Below are 11008 nucleotides of genomic sequence, written 5' to 3' on the forward strand. Positions count from 1 at the left end.
CCAGCCTGGTCTACAGAGCTAGTTCCAGGACAGGCTCCAAAAACCACAGAGAAACCCTGTCTCGAAAAACCAAAAAAAAAAAAAAAAAAAAAAAGAAAAGAAAAGAAAAGAAAAGAAATATGTCTGGGGAGACTCCTTCCAGCTTCAAGAAATTCTGGTCTTCCTTGTCTTGTGGCTGCATCAATCTTTTCCTTCTGTGACTTCGCTTCCATTTATAAGAACTCAAGGCTTACCTGGCTAGCTTAAGATGATCTCTTAATTTAAGTACATTTGCAAAGATCCTTGTTCTAACCGAGGCTATATTCACAGACTCTAGGATGTGGGTGGATGTTTTGGCTGTCCGACATTAACTCACAGGATATACAGGAAAAAACACCAAGAAAGAAGTATCATAGGTTCGCAGTGGACATGTTGCCATGTTAAATCAGTGGCAGATTTATTATCCATTTCCCATTAAAAAAAAAATTAAACTAGCCAGGCTTGGTGGCTCAGCCTTTAATCCTAGTGCTTGGGAGGCAGAGGCAGGTCTCTGGGAGTTCAAGGTCAGCCTGGTCTACAAAGCAAGTTCTTGGACAGCCAGAGCTGCTACTCAGACAAACCCTGTCTTGAAATTAGTTTATGTGCATGGGTGTTTTTTTTGCCTGTTTATATGTGTGTGCCACACTGTGCTTAGTGCCTGTGGAGCCCAGAAGAGTGTGTCAGATCCCCTGGCGCTGGAGTTACAGCCCGTTATGAGCCTCCATATGGCTGCTGAGAACCAAACTGGGTCCTCTGAAAGAGCAGGCAATGTTCTTAACCACCGAGCCACCTCTCCAATGCCCAGTTACCTTTAGAGTGAAAGAAAGGAGCTAGATTTTTGAGAATACCGTTGCTGAGCTGCAGCATCGTACCTTTGTTAAAATTCAGGTGCCGATACCAGCTCTATCACCAACTGACCTGTCTGACTTCAGTTGTGTTGGTGGAGATGCAACTTTCAACTTCCCACCACCATAGCAGAACCACAACTCTGAGGAGTCTGTGAGACCTACGGGGGAGGGGGAGGTAGAATTATGAGCATTGGTTGGAGGGCAGGCTAACCCTAGGATGAGGATACCACCAAGTGCAGGGACTCCAACAAGGTAGTTGGTTGTTTGGTTTAACAGTTGAAGCCCACACCAAAGTAACCTTTGACCTGTAGCGTAGCTTTGCCCCACACAGACATCGTACTGTTCTACTGCTCCACAGTGTGATGCTCTCATGTCTTTGATTGAAGATGGATCCCTCCCTCCTTCTTTCTTTCTTTCTTTCTTTCTTTCTTTCTTTCTTTCTTTCTTTCTTTCTTTCTTTCTTTCTTTCTTTCTTTCTTTCTTTCTGAAAAGCCAAAGACTATCATAGAAACTGGCTGCCAAGGAGGAAGGTATTGAAGAACAAAGAGGTTGGCAGATCCAGGATTTCACAGACTGTAACATGTATTAAGGATTTATTGGCAGAAGGGTTTGTTGTTAGGTAGTGACAAGACAATAGTGCCTCTGTGCCCCAAGGTAGGAGGAAGGGGTTTACGTGCTAAGCTAGGCAAAGGTGGCCCATTGCAAACTGGAATGTACCTAGCTTTTCTATAATAGTAGTAATAATAATAATAATAATTGTAAACGGACATTTCCTGTCCTAACCACCCACTCCCAAATAACATACTTAGAGGCTGAATATTACCTATAAATGCTTGGTCGATAGCTCGGGCTTGTTACTAGCTAACTTTTACATTTAAATTAACCCATTTCTATTACTCTATGTACTGCAGCATGTCTTGCTTTCTGGGTAACTGGCTGGTGTCCTGACCCCCACCCTCCTTCTTCCCATCAGTCTCAATTTGTTTTTCCTGCCTAACTTCCTGCCCAGCTGCTGGCCTGTCAACTTTTATTAACCCATGAGAGTAAGACATATTCATAGTATAGAAAAGAATTGTTCCAAGGCAAATAATAATAATAATACTATTAACATGTCTGTAGGGTTTGGGATTCTGGGTCACCCTTACCTGCTTGCTCTAGCCTGGGAAAAGGGGAACAAGATGGAAGATAGCAACAACAAGCAATTTCCTTTTAAGCAATCATTGTGGTGTTACAACATACCACTTCTAGCCTTGCCACACTGGAAGGAATTTAGCCACCCTGGGCAAACCTAGTTTCAGGATAGTCTGGGAAATGTTGTCTGAGAAGCTCTGTACCTGCTTGACACTCCTGGGGTGTTCTCTTACAAAGAGCATAGGAGGAAATGAGCACTGAAGGATGCTGGTGTTCACAAGAGGAGGTGGAGTGAAGGGCTGGGTTCAGAGTGGAGGCTCAGTGAAATGGCTCAGTGAGTAAAGGTGCTTGTTGTGCAAGCCTGACAACCTGAGTTTGGTCCCCAAGGCTAGTGGAAAAGGAGAACCAGCTCCAGAAACTGTTCTCTGACCTCCTCGGGCTGTATGCATACAACAACAACAAAATAATTAATAATTATGCCGGGCGGTGGTGGCGCACGCCTTTAATCCCAGCACTCGGGAGGCAGAGGCAGGCAGATCTCTGTGAATTCCAGACTAGCCTGGTCTACAAGAGCTAGTTCCAGGACAGGCTCCAAAGCTACAGAGAAACCCTGTCTCAAAAAACAAAACAAACAAACAAAAATTTAATGATTAATGTAACAGTTCTTAAAAAGTTAAGTTCTACTCTTTGGGTGTACAGTGTATATTTTTATTTGTTATGTTTGATTCTGAACTATTACAGTTACCCAAGAAGTTTGTTCAAAAATATGACTGTTGAAGCAACACAGTCTACCAGAATCATCCCAGGCACCTCTGATTTTTTTTTTTTTTTTGAGATAGGGTTTCTCTGTATAATAGCCTTAGCTGTCCTGAAACTTGCTTTGTAAACCATGCTGGTCTTGAACTCATAGAGATCCCACCTGCCTTTGCCTCCCAAGTTCTGGGTCTAAAAGCGTGTACCACCATCACCTGGTGGTATCAAGTTTTTAAATCTAGTGTCTACTCACGAATCATGACACATTTCCTCTTGTAATTTTTCAAAAGCTCAGAAGCCACATGTAACACTCAAAAGGAGAGTTCTAGGGAATGACCATCTTTAGGAACTTTTTGAAATTGTTTCATGCCTTCTTTTAAAAATTTACTAGGAACTGCCTTAAGAAATTAGTATCCCAGCCTGGCAGCGGTGGCGCACACCTTTGATCTCAGCACTTGGGAGGCAGAGGCAGGTGGATCTCTGAATTTAAGGCTATCTTGGTCTACATAGTAAGTTCCAGGATAGTCAGGGCTATGCAGACAAACCCTGTCTCGAAAAATAAAAAATAGAAAAAAGTTAATATCTGCAGTGTATTTCCACCCCTGTTTCTACCTTATATTTATACCCTATTCAGTTTCAAGGAAGAATCACCATCTTGAATTGTTCATTCATCCCTATATGCTTCCTATATGCATGTCTGTGTGGGTGTGCATTCCTTAATAACAAATGCCACCACTTCGTTAATGTCTGAGCTTTGTGTGAAAAGAACCATACTGCTTCTTCTGCTTCTTCTGCTTCTGTGTTTTTCCCCGGTGGAGATGGATCCACACCGACCTCTCGTTTATTGTTTAATGTTCCGTCCTATGATCAGTTCTCAGTCTTTGCATCGTCTCTCCTATGTTCAGGTTCCCCACCCCCAGATAGTCTTACTCTGTAGCCCAGACACAAACATCTGGGTTCAAGCGACCCTCCTGCCTCAATCCCCAGAAGAACTGGGACAATAAACATGTACCACAGCTCGCTTTTGCTGTGTCAGACAGTGTTGCTTGTGAACAGTTGTCTCCCCTCCTCCCCCACCCCAGTCTGGAGATGAGGGTCACATGCAGCCCAAGCTGCCCTCAAGTAGGCCAGGCAGCCAAGGATGACCTTGAACTTCTGGTCCTCCGGTGTCAGCCTCCCAAGTGCTGGGATTACAGTTGTGAGTCACCACACCTGGATTTTCTTGTTAATATTTGTTGTTTTTTGTTTTGTTTTGTTTTGTTCTTTGAGACTGGGTTTCTTTGTGAAGCCCTGGCCATCCTGGAACTCACTTTGTAGACCAGGCTGGCCTCAAACTCGGAGATCCACCTGCCTCTGCCTCCCGGAGTGCTGGAATTAAAGGTGTGTGCTATTACCACCCGGCACTTGTGAACATCCTTCTATGTGCTTTCAGGGAAGGTGCTTAAGAGTATCGTCCTAGGGGGCTGGAGAGATGGCTCAGTGGTTAAGAGCATTGCCTGCTCTTCCAAAGGTCCTGAGTTCAATTCCCAGCAACCACATGGTGGCTCACAACCATCTGTAATAAGGTCTGGTGCCCTCTTCTGGCCTGCAGGAATACATGTAGTTAAAATACTGTGTACATGCTAAATAAATAAATAAATTTTTTTTTTTTTTTTTAAAAAAGAGTATCGTCCTAGCCTAGGGATTGGGGTTGCCGGGTCTTGGGGTGTGATCTCCTCCAGGTGGATGGGACATTGCCAAGTGCCATGAAGTGTCGTGCAGTTCCTGGTGCTTGCTCCCCTCTTGCCGACACCCAGTGTGCAGCCTTAGCATTTCCACCAGTCTAACAGGAGCCCCTTCACCTTGGCCTTGTAGGACTCTATGAGCCATAAGCTGGAACAACTGAGAAAAGAATATGTGGAGATGAAGGCCGTCATTGACTCGGCAGAGACTGGCTCCACACGCAGGCTGAAGGAGGAGGAGAAGAGGGTCTTCGGAAAGTTGGACACCATCTACCAGGTCCTTGTCAAGAAGAAGAATGAGATGCAGGACCTGAAGGCAGAGGTTGAGCTCACCCTGGCCAAAGGGGACGAGTTTGAGTTTCTGGAGGTGAGTCGGGCCAAGGCTGCTGTCGTGCGGGTTAGCTTCCCAGAGCTGATAGCAGTCTGAGCCTCACGGAGTTGGGGCTGGAAGTGTCTCGGAGACATGTTCTGTTTTTGCTCTGCAGCAGCTCCCCTGAACTGACGGGCTTTAGAGAAGGGCTGATTATTATCTCATTGGTCCCTTGGCTCAGCATCTGGACATGGCTTCCCCATTGTTGGCAGGGCATCAAACAGTCTAGCTACAGGCTAGGCTGTATTGATTTTGAAGCACAGGGTTGTTTTCCAAGTACACCTGGCTGCTATCGGAATTTGAGTTCCTCAGGGCTGTAGGTCAAGTGTACACTTTCTTGCTGGCTGTCTGCTGAGGTTTTCTTTCGACTTGGCAGCTTGTGCTTCCCTCGAGGAAGGCCCAAGTTCCTCTAGTAAGGTCTTTTACCCAATTAGTATCCTGGACCACGCAGAATAATTGCCCTTTTGATTAATTATTTCAGCTTGTTTGATGTCTTTATTGTCCCTGTGGTGTACCTCATCTGTTCCTTGTAAGTTTGTTGGGGCAGTAGCATCCTTTCCTGTGCTTCTGCCCTGTGCTCAAGGAGATGGATACGGAGGGTATGTGTGTAAGAAGAGACTCTTGGGACCATCTTAGTCCTTCCCCACGTGGTCCCTGAAAATGTCTTTCTGAAGCACTGTCTTCCTGCTCTGTCTGGCCCAATGCTTCTTAGCGTGGCCCATGAGTGAGGTCCTTGCTATCCGGACAGGCTCTGCACTCTCCCTTCCCCCTGAGTGTAAACACCACGTTGGCCTCATCTTCCCAGTGGATTATGTCCTTTTTCCAGGTCCACCCTCTTGGGTTCTGGTGTTACACATTATTAGTGCTGCAGCGTAATGTCCCACTCCGTCACAGCGCTAATGCTGTCATTTCAGATGTCCTTGTTTTTGTATATCCTTTGGCTGTAAGCCACATCTTGTCACTCCCCCCTTCTCCCTCACTTAGACAGTGCAGGACCCAGATTCCCTGCTCAGTACAGGAGTGATGGAACTTCCTCTATGCGTGATACCTGCTGGTGCCCTGGTGAAGGTTTTCTCCTGCCCCTGGGAGCTCATTCCTGTGTCTGAGAACTGGAAAGGATTCAAAGTCCTTGTCTGAGTCCCCTTCATTCCAAAGGACTCAAGTTAGTGAGATAACTTTTTAAGTTCAATGGCATTCCCATCCCGACTCCCATCCCATAGAAGATGTCCTAGATCAACCTTGTATGCCATCAGACATTCCTGACCGTCATTAGAGCTTTATTGGGTTGGAGTGTCCTGTACCTCTTGGGAGGAAGGGAGGAGCTCCAGAGACTCTCGTTGGCATAGTTTCTGTGCAAGCCACTTGCCATGTGACCTCTTTATCTGGTTTGTAAGACAAGTGACCTCTGAGGTCCTTCTGGCTCCAGTTGTTTGTTTTTATTTTATTTTATTTTTAATTTTTATTGTATGAGTGCTCTGTCTGCATCAGATCCCATTATAGATGGTTGTGAGCCACTATGTGGTTACTGGGAATTGAACTCAGGACCTCTGGAAGAGCAGTTGGCGCTCTTAACCGCTGAGCCATCTCTCCAGCCTCCATCTCCAGTTCTTAAGAAAACACTTCAATTGCTGGTGACCTTGGGCTTGTGATTGAAGCAGTCAGGGACTCGTTGTCGTAGGAAACATCTTGTGGGGTTGATGAGGATGGAGCCCGGCCCTAGCTTCCCTTGAATTGCCTGTCCTTAACACCTTGACTTGTTCCAGAAAGCTGCAAAGTTGCGAGAAGTGTCAACGAAACCAGTCTACATCCCCAAGATTGACCTAGACCATGAGTTGATAAAGGCGGTCTACCAGGGAGCAATGGACCTCAAGAATGATCTGAAGCGCTCCATCAAGCAGCTCCAGGAGAGGGCTGAGGAGTCCATTGGCCCAGGTAATGACAGTGACCCAACACTCATGTGCCTTAGGGTGTGATCCAGATCACTGGGGCTGGAATTTCAGAAGTCTTGAAACTGCATTCTCCATTGGATGTGACTCTGCTATGTCCTGGTGTCACAGCTATCCTTCCAAAAAGAGCTTTAAGGCTTGGTGGTCTGATGAATTCTGGATGGTTTCGAGCGACCCTGGATAGCCAGCGTGTTTGGTGGACGGGGACGGATGGCTAGCTCCAGGATCGGAGAAGCCTCAAGTTCCTCTTTGGCACAACTTTCCCTTTTTTTCCTCCACATCTCAGCCACCATGGTGTTTGGTTGCTTTACACATGCCCACCCCGCTGCCACCACTCTGTTCTGGGGACCGATCCCAGTGTGTGCCAGGCAAGCTCTCCACCTCCAGCCTGTACCCCAATCCTTGGTTGTTTGAAGCAAGATCTCTCCATTGGCCCAGACCGTCTGCCACCTCCCAAGTACTAGGATTACAGGTGGATACCACCACACCTAGCCATCAATTTTTTTTCTCTTCTGCCTCTGCCCCCAAGTCCTGTGCAGACACCACCTGCCTGCTGTCTGAGACTATCACCTGTGCTCCGTGACCATGCAAGCTTCCTCCAAAGTCCCCCTGTATCTGCTGCTATCGCCAGGAAGGATTTTTTTCAAGATGTAGACGTCACCTTGTTTTCCTCCTAACTCCTTCGGGGGCTTTCCATTGTCCTAAAGTGACAGACCAGACCTTGACCGTCAAGACAGATTAGAAACTGTCCCCCAAGCCCTCACACTTCTCTCTACAGCCTATCTCTCAGTGCCATGCTTCCTGCCACAGGACCTTTGTGTATATCCTCCTGACACACTTGGCTGGGAGCATCACCATTCTTCACCAGCTAATTCCTTTCTGCTGTTTCACTGTATTCTTTGGCTTTGCTGTACTGACAACTGAACCTGCCTTCATACACTAGACAAGTGCTATCTATACCCATGGCCATTTTGAGCATTTTTATTTTAAGGCAGGATCTTTTTTTTTTTTTTTGAAACAAGGCCTCTCTCATGTGGCTTTGCCTGTCTTGGAACTTGCTATGTAGACAAAGTTGACCTAATGACCTAGAACCCACAGACATCCCCCTGCCTCTGCCTTCCAAATTCTGGGATTAAAGGTGTGTGCCACCATACCTGGCATCGAGGAAGGATCTTTTAAGTTGCCTAGGCTGGCCTTGAGTTTGCATCCTCCTGCCTCAGGCTCCTAAGTAACTGGGTTAAAGGAATTTACCATTAGGCATTTTAGTTTTGTTAGGCATCTGTACTTGTTTCCTGTAGCTGTGATCAAATATCCGGACAAAAGCAACTGAAGAGAGAAAGGGTTTATTTGAGCCGCCAGCCCACATCACAGTCCATCAGGCACGATGTCAAGGCCGCAGAGTGTGAAGCAGCTGGTCACATGACATTTTCAGTCAGAAGAGCAACGAATTGTTTGCACGTTAGTGCTCACCTTGATTCCTCCATTGGAAACAGTCCAGCATCCCAATCAGGACAGGTCTTTCCACCTCAGCTAATGCAATCTTGATAACCCTCCGCAGGCGCAAGGCATGCTTAAAGGGCCGCCTCCAGTTGATTCTAGATTCTGCCAAGCTGATGATAGAACATTCACCCCCTCATTGGGCTTCCTTCTCACTGTGTGGAAATCATTGAGCCATTAGATTTGTCTGCCAGGTTCCAGTACCAATATTCTCGCTCCTTTAAAAAGAAAACACATGTATTTATTTTATCTGTATGCATATTGAATGTGTATGCATTTTGTATGTGTATGTATGTGGACATGTGCACTATGACACAGGCGTTGAGATCAGAGGTCAGCTTGTGGGAGTCAGTTTTCTCCTTCCACTGTGTGGGTCCCGGGGATGGAACTCAGGTTTGGTGGCAAGCTCCTTTACCCACAGAGCCATCCTACCAGCTCCGTTCCCACTCCTTAGAGCAGGATTCATTTCCTCTGGGATCCTTTACATAGGTGCCATTTTCCTGCTCCTGGCGATTCCAGTCCAGCTCCCTTGGAGATGGTGACCTTCTGTGAAGGGTGGAGCTGTGTTCTGTTGTCAAAAGCTGTCCCGTGGTGTTGCACAGAGAGGCAGAGAGCCTGAGAGCCTGAGAGCCTGACTCGCTTGTAAAATCCCTGTTGAATAACAGGTGATGGCCTTGAATTTCACGTGGCCAGCCCAGTGTCCTTGCAGAAGGACTTCTGAAACAGGAACAATGAGGCACCTTTGTGGAAGGTTCTAGAAGTACTTCATATGGGGTAAATCTGTGAGTGACTAGCCTGTTGAAGGAGGGAAGAAAGAGCCAGTGGGCAAGAAACTGACATTGGCCTAGTCTCCACTCCACGCCAGACACCTTGACCTCATTCAAGGGTCCCATCAGCCATCATCAAGTTGGAATCTTTGATGGATGGCCAAAGAAACCAAATCTCAGAGAAGTCCCGGAATTGGGTGTTGTGGAGGAGACGTCGCCCCAGCTGCCTTTTAAGCCGAAGAGAGAAGGAGCAAACAGATTGCTCCTCTTAGCATTTAATTTCTGTCTCTTGCAACTAACTGGCTGGTCAGTGGGCGAGCTGTGTGTCTGTGTGAATGTTCTACCCACAGCCTTGACAAACCTAGCTCTGGGAGTTGGTGGAGAGGAGAGGAGTCCCATACAGCCATCCCCTCTTCTCTGTCACAGGTGACGTGGGAGGTCATGGTACCGAGTCCACATCCAAAACTACACGCCCTGTGAAGAAGCCCCAACGTAAGTAGCCTCCGCTCATCTCTCTGGGGTCAGTATGACTGTGACTGACAGGTGAGACCATTCCATCGGCCACTGCGGCTTCTGGACAGTCACAACCCATCCCAAGTCTTTACTGGGGTCTCAACTGGAGAAACGTTCTGCGGCAGGGTACGGGTGGTACAGGGCCAGGCATGCACTCCACTGGGGCAGGGAATGTGACTTTTCCACCTACACTGGCTGTGTGGGATGGTGAAGGCATCAAAGCTGTCATGAGTTTGAGAACTATTTGAGATACTCCGAGCGCAGCCAGTAAGTGTGCTCTCTACCCAAACGGCTTTAATGTACAATGTCATTGCACTGTTTCTCCCTCTTTTTAAAAAAATCTTTCCTGTCTTTCAGTGTGTGTGTGTGTGTGTGTGTGTGTGTGTGTGTGTGTGTGTGTGTGTTCAAGTTTGTGTGTGGGAATGTGGACACATCGTGCATACATGAAAGTCAGAATTAACCTTTGGGTGTCAGTCATTACCGTCCACCTTGTTTGAGACAGGGTCTCTTGTTTGCCATGGCCTAAGCCAGACAAACTAGCCTGAACACTTCCGGGATTCCCCTATGTCCATCTTGCTGTAAGAATGCCGGGATTTCAGGTGCATGCTACCCCATCGAGCACTGTCTGGGGTCTCAAGATCTGAACTCAGGTCCTCATGCTTGCGTGGCCAGTGCTTTCCCTGCTGAGCCATCTCCCCGGTCTCATGTTTCTCACTATTTTCCCCTCTTGGCCTCTCCCCCTGAGCCAAAGAAAATGTTTTCCTAATTGTCCCCACCAGTGAAAATTTGATTCAACACATGTACAGTATATTGGTTCATTTATAAAAAGAGTAAACAGTAAGCAGGGCATGATGGTACACACTTTTAAGCTCCATCTGTGAGTTCGAGGCCTGTCTGGTCTACATAGTGAGTTCTAGGACAGCCAGGGCTCTGTAGAGAGACCCTGTCTCAAAAAAGGAAAAAGAAGAAAGAAAGAAAGGAAGGAAGGAAGGAAGGAAGGAAGGAAGAAAGGAAGAAAAATAGAAGGAAAGAAAGAAAAGACAGAGCACTGTTTGTTTGTTTCAGAGTGTCTCTATAGTCCTGGCTGTCCTGGAACTGCTTTGTAGGCCAGGCTGACCTTGAACTCACAGAGATCTGCCTGCCTCTGCCTTCCAAGTGCTGGGATTAAAGGCATAAGCCACCACCACTACCACCTGGCACAAGAACACTGTTTCCACCCCATACTTCAAGCATTAGATTTTTACCCCTGTTTCCCTCCCCTCATCAGGGATGGCGTCACTGTCAATGGGAATGTGGATGTGGGGCTGGGGAAGAACAGGATGGACCTAGTATAGTATGGCCCCTCACTTTGAAAATAATAACAATTGACCCGTGGAATGAAGGCAAGCGAGGTTCCTGTGGGACACACTGCTTGTGAGAACTCTTTTTTTTTTTTTATTTTTTT

The 11008-nt window shown here is 46.9% G+C and overlaps 1 protein-coding gene across 2 annotated transcripts in view; it reads left to right on the forward strand.

Annotated features, from left to right (window-relative positions):
• Trim25 (tripartite motif containing 25) overlaps window positions 1-11008 on the forward strand; it is a 20920-nt gene that overhangs the window by 5910 nt on the left and 4002 nt on the right. For both annotated transcript variants that reach the window (XM_005350516.2, XM_026780121.1), the window contains exons 3-5: window positions 4605-4838; window positions 6605-6773; window positions 9478-9543. In XM_005350516.2, coding sequence (XP_005350573.1) covers window positions 4605-4838; window positions 6605-6773; window positions 9478-9543 — 469 coding nt within the window. The remainder of the gene's footprint in view (window positions 1-4604; window positions 4839-6604; window positions 6774-9477; window positions 9544-11008) is intronic.

This window comes from Microtus ochrogaster, chromosome 7 (genome assembly GCF_000317375.1).
Source record: "Microtus ochrogaster isolate Prairie Vole_2 chromosome 7, MicOch1.0, whole genome shotgun sequence".
In the NCBI taxonomy this organism is placed as follows: Eukaryota; Metazoa; Chordata; class Mammalia; order Rodentia; family Cricetidae; genus Microtus; species Microtus ochrogaster.